At 36.3% G+C, this 18,020-nt stretch overlaps 1 protein-coding gene across 5 annotated transcripts in view; it reads right to left on the bottom strand.

The window, feature by feature from the left end:
• LOC114481966 (shisa family member 6) overlaps window positions 1–18,020 on the bottom strand; it is a 130,216-nt gene that overhangs the window by 33,212 nt on the left and 78,984 nt on the right. For 3 of the 5 annotated variants that reach the window (XM_028477073.1, XM_028477072.1, XM_028477077.1), the window contains exon 5: window positions 13,156–13,194. The exons of the other annotated variants lie outside the window; for them this stretch is intronic. In XM_028477073.1, the coding sequence (XP_028332874.1) occupies window positions 13,156–13,194 (39 nt within the window). The remainder of the gene's footprint in view (window positions 1–13,155; window positions 13,195–18,020) is intronic. 5 annotated transcript variants of the gene reach the window in all.

The raw sequence follows: 18,020 nt of genomic DNA, 5'->3' as shown, positions 1-18,020 counted from the left end.
TTTATGATGTTGATTTTGTTAGATGATAAACACTTGTTCATGTGGATCTTATTGGGTTTTTTCTTTCTTATTATGAATTTTATATTTTGATAAGTGCATTGAGATGACTTTGTTGGAAATTGCTTTATACAAATAAAATTGATTTGAATTGAATTAACACTTGACAGCAGAAACATATGAAATTGTCATTGGTGGTCTCCATTTGCAACGTGCCTACCCAACCCTAGTGGTCACGGCACGTCACTGATTATTTTATATGTAAAACAGTGGAATAAGGAGCAGAGCCTTAAGAGGAAACTGTGTAGGACTAAATGTAGCCAAATGGTTTCTATCAGAGGAACAAAATGATGGAAAACAATTTCAGAAAACAATTACCAAACATTCAAAGCAAACATGCACTCATAGATAATACTGTACTTTATTCTTGGGCTCTATTAACTGTAAATAGTAGATGTGCTGTCATGTTTTCTGTGGTCAGTCAGTTTAACATTTGTCTCATTGTGTCATGTTTATGTTAAATGTTTTTGTTCAACTGTATTTTATATCACATTATATTTGAGCTATTGCGCTAACGCTAGCATATTTATGTTGACACTGTTTGCTGTCCTATGTCAAATAAATAAATACATAACTGAGCTGATGTTTGATGGTTCTATGGAGGCCACACCTTCACACATGTTGGTGTTTACACCTCTAGAGGCTCTGTTGAGGTGGGGGGGAGGAGTCATGAAGGAAATGCAGGAGTTGGAACTCACAGGAAGCTCAACTGTAGGAAATTCCTTCTCATTGTTTGATAAATACTAAAGCAAAACGCAGCATTTTGATCCAATGTTCTGTCTATTGTTACGGAAATTAGTCAGAATAACTCGTCCATCTCTCCCTGTAACTGTAGCCCCGCCCCTTTCCAGACAGACACAAAGACATGTATTACAGGGTGACCATACGTTTCACATTTTACAAATGTCCACATGTTTTATAGACCTGGAAAACACACTACTTTACTTTAAATGACTAACTCTGATCATATTTGCTCTGACATTTTCCACCAGGTTCTAAAAGTTCAGAAGTTGCTCTTTACATCCAATATGGAGTCATTACGGTATCGTACTCAGAGCTTCATTTGGCTCCTCCCAGATTTTGACCGGCACTTATTTGATTGGATCCAGCACCTCATTAAAAAAATAAATAAATAAATAAATTTGCTTTTAGGTGTTTAATTACATTTGTAATTATTATATTTAGACAGCTGTGTCATTTATTTAGTTTAAATCAGTGGAAACTGAATGTAGACACAGCGTGAGTGAGGAAGGAAGGGGAAAGTCAAGCCACGCCCACACGCTACGTCTAAAGAGTGATTCTCTGTCAGCTTAGAAAACAGTAGAAAATGACTAAAAATGATGATTTTTTAAGCCAATAAGTGAAACGAAGCCTGAGGTAAAGAAGGTCAAAGTTGTTTCTGTGGAAATTGTGGAGTAGTAGCAGCAGCACTGTAGCAGTTAGCTTAGCTAGTAGCATCACCTGTAGCGATGATGCTAACACAGGAGAACCTGCCTCTAACAGACAGAACTATCAGTTCATCTGCTGCTCTAGGTTTATAAAAGACAAGACAGGCCTCGGCTGGAAATATGGAAAAAAGCTGTGAGAATATGAAGTTCTTCATGGATGTTTTGACGAATAAAAGGTAAACACACGTTATATTTTCATGTTCTGCTGATTCATTAGAGGAGTTATGATCTGATGTTATGGATGGTAAAGTTCAGTGACTAAATGATGTCATTGGTGCTGAAACATGTCAGATTTAACAGCTGTCACTCAGAGACTGATGCTCAGTAACTGATGATTGTTCATGTTTATTTAACGCTGATTCATCATTCTTTTATTAAACATTTAGGTTAATTGGTTGTTTGTGTTCACGTGATATTATTGGATCATTTAGTTAGAAAAACATGCTTTAAAAATGTTTTATTCTGTGATATTTTTGTCTCTCTCTTACTGATGGAACAACACGTGGCGTTTGTTCTGATGATTTATAAATTAAACAGTGATCGTACTCGCACGTGATGGAATTAATAATACTATGGTTGCCATGGTAACGTAGACTTCCTGTTTTAAGGTGTCTTCCTTATTCATCGGGATTCAAAAGAGGGTCGCGGACCTGTTTTTTATTTTGAAAGAAACTTTTATTTTGACAGGCATGCTGTGAAATGCATAATGCACAGGTGTATAGTGTAGTGTGTGTAGTGTGACTCTGACCTATATTAACCTGATTAACCACAAAAACAAAACAAAACACATTTTGTGGTATTTCATATTTTATGTTTGTATTTCTTTTTATTTGGCACAGGTTCAGCTGACTTTCCACAATCGTCCTACGACTGCCTACGTTATGGAGCCTAATTTAAAGGCTGACACATGGAATAATCCAGGCCAATGAACGGCAAAGCTGTGCTTATTATGACAAGAGATTTTAATTTAGTTTTAGTCTTTTGACTAAAATTCTTTATACTCTTAGTCAAGATTTAGTCCTCTGAATTATTTTCATTTTAGTCTTATTTTAGTCGACTAAAATACCAAATATTTTATGGTTGATGAAAAACAAATTTACAAGACAATTTTTTATTGCTAGTATAGGAAAACAAACTAAACCTACTGTAATTTATGTGTGTACATGTAATATATAAAACACTAATTTAACTTTATTTCAATACAAAAGCAGTACTAAATAACACACTATCAAGTTTGAATGGCATCTCTCTTCCATATTAATGCAAACAAAAATGTACAATAAGTATTAATTTCCAACTCAATTTATACAAAACAAACAGAGATATCAAAGTAACGTCTCAGATTAAACGTCCTATATCTGAACCATTTCTGGTGATGAGGTCGTCTCTAAACCAATGAGAGCAGAACAGGAAAAAACATCAAATCCAGCAGTATCAAAGCAAACATGGAGACCATCACAGCCGTGCTCTGCTCAGTTCTCAAACACATAGATATATTGTTGAAACCACAACAAGAAGACGCTTTAAAACATAAGTCTGTACCGTACGACACAATGTTTTCATCTGCTGGCTCCGTTTAGGGAAAAACAGCTACGCTTGTCACGCTATTGTCGTCAGATCTGCTCATTGTTTGATTGGTTACTCTGCATGTGTTTGTCCCGCCCCCGCTCAGCCACCAGAACTCAAACACCGTGAGCACTTCCAGGAGATTAGGATGGATTCCAGGATACATCGCTCACATCTTCTGATTGGATTTTCATCATCTCGTCCTTTATTCGTTGACGATAATGTCAATCAATTTAGTTTTAGTCTCAATCAATGACTTCTTTTTTAGTTTTTGTTTTGTTTTCATCCACAAAAATATATTTGTGACAAAAATAATGAAAATATTTAGTCAGTGAAATGAACACTGATGTAAAGCTCAGATTTTACGACCACGTACCTGGTGTCACACAAAACACTGCTCTTCATGTGTCGATGGAGACAAGCTACGAAAGTACGACACCTCTAAAACACGTCTCAGAAAGAGTACAAGGACTACAGAGAACAGCTAAGGATTGTGGGAAATGTGCGCCCGAGTATGTAAGCTGTGAGGAGTGCGGACAGGGTTATTCAACTAATAACAGCTTTCACAGAGTCTACACTGTTGGCTTTATGTTGTGTAGATTTTATATATAAAATGTTTTTTAAAAGTATCACTTTCTCTGTTTTTTTTTCACAAATCTCACCCTGTAGTTCATTAATACAAATAATCAAACACATTCCATCAATACAACTCTGAAAATTGTATGATTTGTCATTCACACTGTGTCTCAATAGATGTTTTTAATTGACGTTGCAAATTCACAAATTCTTGGTGGTGATGTTTTTAAATCATGCACTAACTTTATGCTTTTCACGCTGTGAAAATACCAAACCATGAGTAGATTCAGTGAAAATCATGTGTGACAGGCTTCAAAACACTGATGATCCAAACAGTCAGACGCATCCTAAATAAGAAAAGCCTGAAGCCTTGATGTCTGTGAGCCACACACAGGGGGTGGTGGTGGTGGTGGTGGTGGGGGGGGCACAGAGACACAAACACAGATAAGAAAGAACAAAGTATAAAAAAGGATAAAAGCAGGAGAGAAACAGCGATGTGGGCCCCTCCCACCCCATCATCTGAACCTCTGAACCATCCCATTAGCCCTACAGAGGTGGAGGGCGGGGCAAAGTGCACATTAGTCTGTGCTGTGCGCATGTGAGCGTGCATGTGACAGGTACAAAAGTGAATGTTTGACACCCTGCACCACCGGTGTGTCCTTGCACTCCTCTGGAAAGGAAAGCCACTGTGGGCTTGACATTTAACAACTGACAAAGACTGTTCACATTTAATCGCTAAATGTTAACTGCTATAATAGTTTCACATCCCTGGGTTAATGGGGGGGGGGGGGGGGGGGGGCTTAACTCTGACCCAGTTGCAGCACGGGTGAAAATACTTAAAAGTTATATTTATAGCCGTCTCTTAGCTATGCTAATTTTAGCTTCCACTGCTTGTTTATAACAGTGAAGCTGCTGTGATTCAGAGTTTAGAGTTTAAGGAAAAATAATTCCACCAACGACAACATTCATGTTGAAGGAAAATCCAAAGGAAATACACAAAAAATAAAAAAATAAAAAATGAAGTGTATAAAACTAGTTTAACAATGCCAGAAAAAAACAAAAAAAACAGTTAAAATATGTGTGGAAAACAGAATGTTGCAAATATTGCCTTATGTTGTGTTTGTTTGGAGAACAAATGAGACAATGTCTATGAAAACTAAATATGTCTAACTCAGCAGCTTTAATCCTCCATCACAGCTCTGTGTGCTGGCACAAAGCCAGCCGTAACAAGGCTGAGAATAATGAGCCACGCTCTACCGCTGTAGTCACACTACGATGGAAAAAACCTTCTTTCTGCATCAGATCCATCAGCTCTCAGTCCATGATGGATCATGTCCCAGCAGAAGCTGAACGAACTCACGCTCAGTGAGAAAGAAGTCAGAACGCAGGAGCCAATAGTCGACTCAGACACAGAGATATGATTTACAGGTCCTCTATGATGCTATTTTTCACCCATCTCCATTTGTTCTAAGAACCCCAACAGACACGCCCACCACACTTTGTAAACAGTTCCAGAGAATGTATTTGAAATATAAAAACAAAGAAGTGAGTATGGCTAACATTTGGCTAGAGGTTTATTTTACTTACGACTGTGGCCTCTCCATCAGTTTGGTTTATTGTGGGAATAAAATTTACTGGACAATCCACTTTGGAACTGGCCAAGGTTCACCAAGCATTCTTCTGTAAAGTGATGGTCACAGACTAACGGATGGTGTGTCACGTGTTCCCAGAGATACATTCCAACCACTAGAATTTGAACCGCTTGTTTTTCAGAATAGGACAGAGAAACAGATCAGAGAGCAGAGTATTGAGGATTTCTCAGAGATGCAGAAAGGAAACCCAATAATACTTTGGGGGTGTTTTTGATAAGGAATTAACATTGTGACAAAGTTCAAAGCTCAAGCTCATTTGCATGATATAGGACTTTTAAGGTTTATTTTCCTAAACTTGCCTGTTTTCCAGAGTTTTATCATCTGAAAAGTCACTTTAATGATGCTTCTAAAAACAGCAACCGGAAAGAACAAGGAGTCAAAATGAAATGAAACTCAAAATCACCAAAATGAAGAGGTCAACCCAACCCCCACATCTCAGGACCCACCTGCTTCACCCCAAAATTCACCTCCTTCCACCTCATCCAGCTTCTCTCCTACCCCTGCCTTCTTGGACTTAACTGCCCAGATGAACGAGCTGGTTCTGGCTGGCACAAGACTGACACCCCACCCTTTACCCCACCATGGTCCCATCTTATCTCCTCTAAAGAACCAATCTGCACCACCCATTCCTCCTCGACGATACCAGGCCCAGGATCACTCTTCTCCTCAGGCCAGATGTGTTCATCTTAGAGCAACACAGGTCTGATGTGTGCTGGGTCTAGACTGCAATAGCTCTATTTTTAGGAACAACCAGAAAAAGTCAGGGCCTTATGGAGTTAATCCAGCTTCTTTAATTCCTGTGGTGACAGGTAACACAGGTATTGTTAAATTAAAGAAAAACAAAAAGCTTTATAGAGATAAAAATGTGACTCCTATAACATGTCATCCAAAAAGTCCACCAGTGTCTCCAGTAAAGTCTTTAAAATGAGCTCTTCTTAACGTTAGATAAGAAGTTTAATACAAAAGTCTGTGATGTCATAGATGTGGTGGCTCCAATCAAAACTAAGAGAAAACCAAACACACAGAAAACACCTTGGAGGAGGACTGAGATAATGCAGAATTTGAAATCTGACTGTAGAAGAGCTGAGCGTAAATGGAGATCAACAAAACTCCAAATTCATCTAGAACTTTGCAAAATAAGTCTGCGAAAATTCAATGATGGCTTGTTCAAAGCAAGACAGCAATATTTTTCTGAAATTATTGCCAAAAATGTCAACAACTCTCGCACATTGTTTTCTGTAATTGAAAAGCTCACAACCCCCCAGATCAGATAGCCCCTGAATTACTGTCAGCTGGAAAATGCAATGAATTTTCTGTACATTTCAATGAAAAAATACAATCAATAAGGTCAAACATCAGAACAAACCAGCAAAATAACAAAAAGCTTGAACAGCTTCAACCACTGAGGGAGGAGTCAACTACAATGTTAGAGTTTATTACAGTGAACCCAAAAACAATAGAGAAGACTGTTCAGCAGCTGAATCCATCAACGTGTTGCCTTGACACAAAACCCTCAAACTTCTTTAAAACTGTTGTAAAGTCAATTATCACTGATTAGTGTCAGATAATTAACTGATCATTCCAATCAGGCACCGTACCAAAATCCCTGAAAGTAGCTGCTGTGAAACCTCTGTTAAAAAAGAGAACACTGGATGCCTCTATACTGGCTAACTATAGACCAATCAGAACCTTCCATTCATGGCCAAGATCATTGAGAAGGTGGTCTTCAACCAACTGAGTCAATTCTTAACATTCAACAAAATATTTGATAAATTTCAGTCAGGTTTTGGTTCTCATCACAGCACAGAAACTGATCTGATCAAAGTGATCAATGACATAAGGTTGAACACTGATTCAGGAAAAGTATCTGTTCTCATTCTATTGGATCTAAGTCTGCATTTGACACTGTAGATCATACAATTTAGTTACATAGATTGTAAACATGGGTTGGACTAAATGTTAAAGTAATGGTTTAAGTTCTACTTGGAGGATCAAAGTTATTTTGTAAACATTGTAAACTTTGAATCTGACAGATTACCAATGTCCTGTGGGGTTCCTCAGGGATCTGTTCTTGGACCTCTTCTGTTTAGCCTTTATATGCTTCCTTTAGGACACATTTTACACAACTGTAAGGTTGATTATCAGAGCTACGCAGATGATACACAACTATATCTATCACTGAACCCAGATGACTATGGTCCCATTGAGGTGTTGTGTGACTGTTTAGAAAAAGTAAACTGATGGATGAGTGAAAACTTCCTTCAACTAAACCATGACAAGATGGAGGTGATTGTCTTTGGTAACAATGAAAAGAGGACTGCTGTCAGCAAGTATCTGAGTCTGGATCTTTAAAAGATAAAGACCAAGTCAAAAACCTTGGTGTTCTGATTGACTCAGATCTGACATTCAGCATCAGATCAAATCTATCACAAAAACATCTTCTACCACCTAAAGAACATCTCCAGAGTGAAAGGTTTAATGACTCAGAAAGATCAGGAGAAACTGGTCCATGCTTTTATCTCCAGCAGACTAGACTATTGTAATGGTCTTCATCAAACATCTACAGCTGGTTCAGAACGCTGCAGCTCAGGTCTGAACCAGAACAAAGAGGTCAGAACACATTACACTGGCTCCCAGTCAGCCTCAGAGGAGACTGTAAAGTTCTGCTGCTGGTTATAAATGTGTGAATGGGTTTGGTCCAGAATACATCAGTGAGATGTTAGTCAGATATGAACCCAGCAGGTCTCTGAGATCTATGGACACAGGTCAGATAGTGGAGCCCAGAGCTCACAGTAACCATGGTGATGCTGCTTTTAGTTGTTATGCTGCAAAGAAGTGGAACAAACTGTAGCAGAGCTGAAGTCAGCATCACATGTGAACATTTTTAAATCAAAGTTATGTCATGTTGTTGATGTCATGTGTTTGTTGATGATTTTAATTGATTTTACTGATGATTTAATGTTCTCATTGATTTTAAGCTGTTGAATGTTTTCTGTTGCACTTTTTGATCATGTAAAGCCTTGTGTATGAAATGTGCTACACAAATAGATTTGCCTTTCTCTTGCCTTGCATTGAAAAATCATGAGAAATCCTTTTTTATTGAAGCAACACATGTGATCTTTATAATCATTCCATCAGTTCTCCTAATACAACAAAGGCAAATTCACAAAAATGACATTTTCATTGCACGTCACATTTTGAGAATAAAAGAAACAGAAGCCATTCCTCTTCTTCTCCACACAGGCCGTTGGAAAGCAGACATCCTTCGAGAGAAGGTGGAAGACGAGGAAGAGGAGGAGGAGGAAGAGGAGGGTCCGTATATTGTAAGCACGGATAAGCACAGATTTTTCTGATGTCTCCTTACAATAAAAGAAGTAACATCATCAAAACTGCCTTTATCCGCGCCTTTATAAACCAGCCCTCCTCTCCACTGAGACGCACACACTTCAAGAGCATGCACACATGTAGGAACAAAGGTTAGCGCGTTAGCATTAGTCCAGATTACCACACAAACACAAGAAACACAAGTAGAAACAGATACACATACATTTAGTAAGAAGAGAAAGGTGAAATGAGAGCAGTTGGGTTTTAAGGCACAACAATGGAACTGGATAAAGAATACATTAGAAAGTAAGCCATAACTGCACCAAATATAGAGCGACACCAAACTCATATTGTATATACAGCGTCATTGAGTTGAGTTTAGTTTGCACTGATGGCACAACAGCATAATTCCCTGTAGGAGCAGATTAACACATCACCAGAACAAAGGACATGGATTAAAGTTTGTGTAAAACAGAAAGAATCATATTCTAACAACGATGTGGGGTGTGGGTGTCCCTGGGTTCTCAACATTTACAGCCCACCACCCCCAAAATAAAGGTCCCAGAGAGCAGGGACCCCCACTGTAGCTGAAGGTGGTTGAACACAGACATGAACATTGAAGAACAGTCATGTGGAGACAGGACCATCTATAAGGGGGAATAAAGGAGAGATTGTTGGGGTCCATCCATAAAGTCAGTAAAATGATGGTCTATTGTTCTATGAATCTGTGATAACCACATTTATTTATTCATCTGAATAATATCCACTGTTATCCAGGAACGTTTATTATTATTATTATAGTCATCTTAAAGATGGAAATCATGGTTTTAATCACTAATAAAATGGTTCAAAGTGACCAAAAATGGTGGAAAATGTGGTGAAATGAGATTTTAAAAACCACAGAAATTGGTTAAAAGTTGCAAATTAGAGTGAATAAAAAGAGAAAATAATGGACAAACGGTTAAATTGGCAAAAATAAGCATAGAATATGGTGGAAAGAGGTTAAAAGTGACAATAATGTCTCAACATATGTGACATTAGGAGGAAAGGATTTATAAGTGCTGAACATGTCTTGGAAGTGGAAAAAAAAGTGCAGAAAAGGAATTAAAATGTGACGTAGAAGTGTCAGAAATGTAGCAAAAATGCATTAAAAGGAGCAAAAATATGGCAAGAAAAAATGATGAAAATAGGTTAAAATATAGTGAGTTTGTTGTAGTTGCAGAAAAAGGGTAAAAATAAGCAAAAATTACCTCAAATTGTTCAGAAAATATTCTTAGCTTAATTCTTGAAGGCATCTGGGGACCCCCTTCAAGTGTCTCGCAACCCCAAAGTTGAGAAGCCCTGCATTAGAGTTAGAATGATGTGTATATGTATTTACTGTATGTGTGTATAAAACCAGTAGATGTTTTTTGTCCAGTAGGAGAGTCAGTGATGCCTCAAATAACCTGCAGAGAACGTCGTGACCTGTTATTTTGGTACTCTCAATAAATAATTGAAGGAAAATGTTAGATTTTAGTGCTGCTAGCATGAGCAAATTCTTTTTGGGGGGCTTTCATGCATTAGCTCACCCCTAGAGTTTAACTATTTATTACTAAAAAAAAAAAAAAAAGCAGCCAGTGTTGCTGTTATTATTTATGGAAATGTTTCATCTCGTAAGAGGCTTTATTAGTGACCTAATCATGTGTTTATTAGTATTCTGTGATGATATTTTACATCACTGATATAACGTGTATTAGTGTGTAACACTAAGGTGGAGGAATTATAGTTGTTTTTGTGCAACAATATTAAAACTGATATGTCTCCCAAGAATCTCCTGCAATGTGTTCATATGAGGTCATATGTTGTCATATGAGGTCATATGAGGTCATATGTGGTCATATGTGGTCATACTGTATGTTAACCCAGTGGTTCTTAAACTGTTTCTGCTGCGCTCCCCCATGTTTAGCCCGTCCCCCTGCCATTGCAAAAAACTATTAAAAAATTAAAAATGGGTAAAAAAAAAAATAAAAATAAGTGACCTTTCATTTGAAAAACTTTAATTTGGACTATTTTTCAGATCTCAAAAAAACAACAAAAATTGGCTGTCAGACATTTTAGATCAGTAATAAAGCTCTTTATTAATAATGTGCTTTCCCCCTCACACCCCCATGTCATGACTCCACTGGGCCCCTCCCCCAGTTTGGGAACCACTGTTAGCATGGTTAGCGTAGGTTTTTAAAATTCAAAACCGGGACAGCAATTTAACCAAAGACGACGACAGATTTTAAAATAAATTATTTACACATGCTTTATTGATAATAAAAAAGGTCACATAAATGACATTTAATATATCTTCCAAATGAATGAAATCTATTATTGCAACGGCTGAACCAAATTTAAAGTGGAAATGTCAGTAAAAAATGTATTTAACCAAATATTGCTTTGAATAATAGAAAAAAAAAACGTGTTTTTAGGCATGAGAGGAAATGAATGAGTAATATTAGCAATGCCATCGACCAATCAGTATCGAGTTGCAAACTTGTGTGATTTTGTGAAAAACCAGGACAAATCAATGGCTTTAGGAAAAATCGACAGACACACTGAACGTATCTCTGAAAACCAGCAGTGGACCGGGTAAATTGGGACGTCTGGTCACCCTAGGTGTATAGGCTCCGCCCATTGTATTTCTCTCTAAATTGGCTTTGAATGTGTGCCTGAGTGTGCCTGTGAGTCAGCGCTCAGGGATTATAAAAGTCCACCAAGTTAGTGAATAAACCCATCACAATGTGCTGAAAGTACATACTTAGCTTTTAGCATGGTTAGCATAGTTAGCATAGTTAGCATAGTTAGCAGTGAGGAGCAGCTACAGCTTGAGGAATGAATATTTCCTTATAGTTTGTATATCATGGACTGTCAGGGTTAAACACTTATTGTTTCATATTATATGTATTTTATTAAGTTTACTTTATTTTACAACATAAAATACACCATACACAGGAATTTGTATGAATTTAGTTTTGGTTCAAAGTAAAAATAAAAGGGTTTAAAATAATGAATTCCTGTTCTAACATCTCGTAACATCAGAACTGAATCGTGACCAAACTGAAGTATGTATTGAACCGTGGGCCTACTGTAATATTGCAGATTTATCAAGTTAAAAAGATGGTGAAACTTTAGTGTGTGAGTGAATATTTAAATTGTTCCATGCACAGAAAGGGGAGGGGCCAGACACTACTACATGTGCACTTAATTCTACAATGATTAATTCATTCCAAGGAAATGTTTGTTCATTTATATGTGTGGGATTATATTCTATATGTGTGGGATTATATTCTATATGTGTGGGATTATATTCTATATGTGTGGGATTATATTCTATATGTGTGTGATTATATTCTATATGTGTGGGATTATATTCTATATGTGTGGGATTATATTCTATATGTGTGGGATTATATTCTATATGTGTGGGATTATATTCTATATGTGTGGGATTATATTCTATATGTGGGATTATATTCTATATGTGTGGGATTATATTCTATATGTGTGGGATTATATTCTATATGTGTGGGATTATATTCTATATGTGTGGGATTATATTCTATATGTGTGGGATTATATTCTATATATTAATCTGAATTAAAAGCATTGAATGAAGCAGATTAATCTGCCAGTGTGAATGTTTCTTTGTTTTGTTACAATTTATTACAAGTTCTACCAGTGTAATATCAGTTTAAAATATAATATCAGTTTAAAATATAATATCAGTTTAAAATATAATATCAGTTTAAAATGTAATATCAGTTTAAAATGAAGAAATACACAAAAATTAAATAGATTTTTGGAGATTTTGTGAGAAGAAAACTAAGAAAATTGGATAATTGATTAAAATTATGGAACGTGATTAACGTAATGTTTGAAGATTGTCAGTAAAGAGCAACATGTTCACTTTCAGAAACAGTTTTTCCAATAGAGCGAGTTTTAACGATCATTTTAATGTGTTCGTACCAGAATATGTCGTCAGCGACACAGTAGGTGTTAAAGGGTTAAATATCGATGATAGAAAACATAATTAACCCTTTAACACCTACTTTTTAACAATTTATTTCATGCATTTTGCCCCTTTTCACAATGTGTGGCCCCTTTTTTCAGCTTTTAGGTTCCTTTACCAAGAAATGCCTTTATTTTCTTATTTTTGTCCATTTTTCCAAATGTTTTGTGACACTTTTATTTTTTCCCATTAATTAACCTCTTTTTGATACTTTTCATCCAAATAAGCAACTTTAGCCCAATTAATACCAGTTGTTTCCATTTCTGATCAGTTCCAGCCCTAACGCTGCAAACACACACACACACACGCACACGCACACGCACACGCACACGCACACGCACACGCACACGCACACGCACACACACACACACACACACACACACACACACACACACACACACACACACACACACACACACAGCACTAGTGGTGACAGAGTGAATAATACAGGTTTGAAGAGGTTGGAGGCAGTTTTATAAACACAGAACATCATCCCTACCATGGTGACTCTGGGAGCGCACGGGCCAACACTGTTCTCCTAGAAAACAAAACCAAGTCATTTCTGATTAGACTCTAACTCACATGCTGAATATACACAATATATATATATATATACACACACCCAACATTCACTGTGATGTATTGTGAAGCAATAATAGGGTTAAATTCAGGGTTGGGGTCAATTATAACTGTAGTCGTAAAAAATCTGTTCCTGTTGTCATCATAGTAAATTGATGTGACTTTGTAATTGTAATTGACTTATGAAATTCTATAAAAACTGTCATTTACAATTTAATTGAACACAAACCTGGTGAACCATGTTACAGTTCTATGCCTTACACATATGTAATTAATAATTATTAAAATATGTTTCATATACACTTTTCTCACTACCTGTCACTTCTTTTTACCATTAAAAAAATACTATGTATATATATCTATATATATATACACATTTCATGTGTATAGTGACAGAAAAATTCTCAGACATCCACACCATAAATATTAATACCAATATATTCATTGATTAGGAAGCCTAACTTGGTAATTGTGATAAATTAAATTTTAACTTTAGTAAATGAGAAGGTAATTGTAATTGTCTTTCAGGGGAAAAATAATAATTGCAATTTTAAATGTAATTGGAAAAAATGTGAGTCACTGTAATCCTAATTGGAACATGGAAAAATTAAGATGTAACAGAAAAATGTAATTGATCCCAACCCTGGTTACATTCACAATATCAAAACGTACATTTATCTTTAAATGTTCTCAATGAAAAACGTTGACGGTGATGCTAATAATACAACTTTAAAATAACCAAAACATTAATAAAATGGGTTTAAAGCTGCAAATTAAGTGGCCAAAAACAGAAAAAAAGTTGTTCAAAATGACATTATTGGCTTAAAAGTGGCAGAAAGGTTGGAATAATAAGTTTAAACTGGCAAATAACGGGCATGACAAATGGTGAATGTGGTTAAAGTGGCACAAAGAAACATGAAATATGGTGAAAATAATAGGTCAACATATGTGACATTAGGTGTTAAAGTGGTGAAAGGGTTGTCAGAAATGTGAGTAATGTAGTAAAAATACATTAAAAGGGCAAAAATATGGCAAGAAAAATCTTGAAAATACTGTAGGTTACAATAAGTCTAGTTTTGTGTAGTTGCAGAAAAAAGGAAAAAAATAAGCAAAAATGGGCTGAAATTGTACAGAAAATATTCTTAGTTTCTTAAAGGCATCTGGGGACCCCAAATGGGGTCCTGACCCCATGGTTGAGAACCCCTGCTTTAGAGCATCTAATTCGGCCCACAGGAGAACGTAAAGCAGTATATACATCAATTTCTCCAAAATCATAAAGTAAATAAAACTTTACAATATGTGCAGACGTCACAACGTTCTCGTACATGACTGTAGTCACAACATGTTGATTCATTTCTACATTTTTCTAAAATCCTGCCATTTCTCACAAACAAATCTCACAATGTTTCTCATAGACATTTTGAAGTGAAGAAAACAAGTGAAATCTTAACAAATGTCAGCCCAACGTAGCGTACACATATCGTTTATATGTGGAAGTGAAAACTAGGCACAATAATCATGAAATTGCTGTTTTTCTCACCCAAAAATCAAACAACTTGAGATCAAACCTGAGTGAGAATGAGTTTGACACCCCTGCTTCACGCCTCCAAAGTGTTGCTTTAGCTGCAGATCAGTGCAATGTGCAGAAATGTTACACATCAATCACAGAATACGACCAAGCTATGGTTCAAGGACCTCTACAAGGCCCCAGACCCTGATCTGATGTAGGAGCAGAAATGTGAAAAGTGCTAAACGTGATCAAACACATACGACCACCTTAGAGGATTATTAAACTACTGTACATCATTTATCTACACACTATTGTTAAGTTGGAATTAAAAAGCACGATACATAGGATTTAAATCATTTTTATATTTCACACGCATTTTTACTTATTACAAATGCTGATATGCAAATTAATTAAACTGAACCACATTTAAAGTTTTAAAACAAATGTTAAATAAATTCCTACCTATGATAGAAAAAACAAAACTAACAAAAAACATATAATCTGGTGTGGAGTAGATTACTGAGTAGATTACTGAGCAGATCACAGTAGATTACTGAGTAGATTACTGGGTAGATTACTGAGTAGATCACTGAGCAGATCACTGAGCAGATCACAGTAGATCACTGAGTAGATTACTGGGTAGATTACTGGGTAGATTACTGGGTAGATTACTGAGTAGATCACTGAGCAGATCACTGAGCAGATCACAGTAGATCACTGAGCAGATCACAGTAGATTACTGAGTAGATCACAGTAGATCACTGAGCAGATCACTGAGCAGATCACAGTAGATTACTGAGCAGATCACTGAGTTTTTTTTGTGATACCTTTCGTATCCTCAACGTTACATATTATGATGTTTTAATTATGCCTTTTTCTCGTCTATTTCTGATGTTTTGGCAATTTTGATGTTGAACTTAAAGGTATTGTGGACGATGTTTAAAAACAAACGCCCTCTCCACATTTTGAAAAGTGCACAACACGCCTACGTGTGCGGGAGAGCGTGCACGAGCCCCGTTTTCCTCGTGCACAGCTCTGTTTACAAGTTGGTGTGGACATCGGTCATACAAGCTTACCTTACAAAAGAAGATTTGCACTTTTCCCACTATGTCAGACTCGCCACCAGGAAGTGAAAATCCATTTTTAAAGGACCCGGTGCGCACCGGACACGAGCACGAGCACATACGACGGCCTTTTGTAAACATGATTGACAATTAGGAGGACCTGAAGTCTTGATGATCCACCCAGAAGCTAAACATTGTCTACAATACCTTTAATAATGAAATAAAACAAAGCAGCAACAAAAAACAGTTTAAAAAGCTTTTTAAATCATATCATTAGTACGTATAAGAAAAAAGAGCAACACATTTGCCTCGGACAGCAATAATCAGTGACGTGCCGTGACCACTAGGGCTGGGTAGGCACGTTGCAAATGGAGACCACCAATGACAATTTCATATGTTTCTGCTGTCAAGTGTTAATTCAATTCAAATCAATTTTATTTGTATAAAGCAATTTACAACAAAGTCATCTCAATGTGCTTATCAAAATATAAAATTCATAATAAGAAAGAAAAAACCAATAAGATCCACATGAACAAGTATTTATCATCTAACAAAATCAACATCATAACCACCATTAAAGAAACATAAACATTATTTAATATAGCCTCCATACTCTCCAACAACATATATCTCATGACACGACAGCACATCTGTTGTTTGTGTTGGAAACACAGAAACATGGAGAAAATGACAACTTAGAACATCCTCAGTGAGGAACATCCACAAAGTCAATCCTTCCTTTTGTTCCATTCACTGTGAAAAGTATGAAACATGTTCTGACTTTACCTTAGTGAAGCTCTGGTATCTCAGGTGTTGGTCTCCATCTTTTAAAAGCTGTCGTTTTTCCTCAAAACAAAGTTTCTCTATCATCTCTATCGCTGTCATCCTGACTGTAGTGTTATCCCGCCCACTAGCTAGAGAACGTAGCAGCAGCGGTCACGTGTCATCTATTCACTAATGTGCTGTGAACTTACGTATAGCATTTAGCATAGCACAGTTACGTGCAAAGGCAGCTCTCTACGCTGCCTTTACGCATAAATGGATGTCATATTGGGGACCTGACTGCGCATGTGCAAACACGTAAAATTACACAATGAGAACGGAGGCAGAAGAGCGACGTGCCTTTGGGAGGGGGCGTGGCCTCCCTCTGCCTTACAGCGGAGAGATAGAAGAAAAAAAAAAAGACTGTGCAGCTGTTCCAGGAAATAGCGCTGTTTAGTAATTTGGGCTATGAAACGCACAAAATGTGGACACTTTCAAACTTATAGGTACTGTAGACTATTGGAAATGGAAAAATAAATAATTTATAATTAAAAAAAAAAAAAAATTATAATTAAATAATCAAAATATCAATTCATACTTACTCAATAAACATAATAAATATATATTGTGAATTTAAATATTGCCACTCTACATTTTGTATTATTTAATTATTATGTACATGTCATGCATGTGTATGTATGTACTGTATATGTAAATATGTTTGATGTGTATGTATAAATTGTCGATATAAAACTTTGTGTAAAATATTTATTGAATTTATAGTGTAAAAATAGTAACAGTTTCCTAATTGTAATTGTAGGAGGTCTTATTATTTTGCTCTTCCTATAGACTATTAATACAGCATTAATGACGTATGTCATCTTATAGGGACAATGTCAAGGATGTGTAGTCGACCTTATCTCTACAAATTTTTATTGTTTGATGCTTACATTTATGAAAAGCTCATCTCAAGAAGAATATTTTATTTCATTGGACCAAAGTTGTCCAACCTACCAGTAAAAAGAGTGGTAGAGGTCAAAGTTCATGACGTCACAAAAAAAACTTGGCCACAAATTGAGATCCAGTGCTCAGACTGGTACCAGTGAACAACATTTCCTTTCAATGTGTGACCTTGACCTTCACTTAAGGTCATATTTAGGGTCAAGGTCAGTCTTCTGTTTTTCCTGCATTATATAACTTTTCGACAAATCCAGAAACAGGTTTTCATTTTTGCCAATTTTTCCAAACGCCAAATACAAATTCACTTATTTATCATTTTATATCATATAGAGAGCCGTGTTTAGTGTTCCATACCCTTTAGTCTCATTAGTTAGATAATTAAGTGTTGTTAGTATGTTTTTTTTGCTGACATAAATAAAAAAATTTAAACTTCACCTTTTAATGCATTTTAAAGAGTTGTGCCTTCATTTATTATCGACGGATGAGAGA

This window comes from Gouania willdenowi, chromosome 19, assembly GCF_900634775.1.
Source record: "Gouania willdenowi chromosome 19, fGouWil2.1, whole genome shotgun sequence".
NCBI lineage: Eukaryota > Metazoa > Chordata > Actinopteri > Blenniiformes > Gobiesocidae > Gouania > Gouania willdenowi.
Note: the sequence above shows the minus strand (reverse complement) of the source record. Positions and strands in the feature narration are given on the sequence as shown.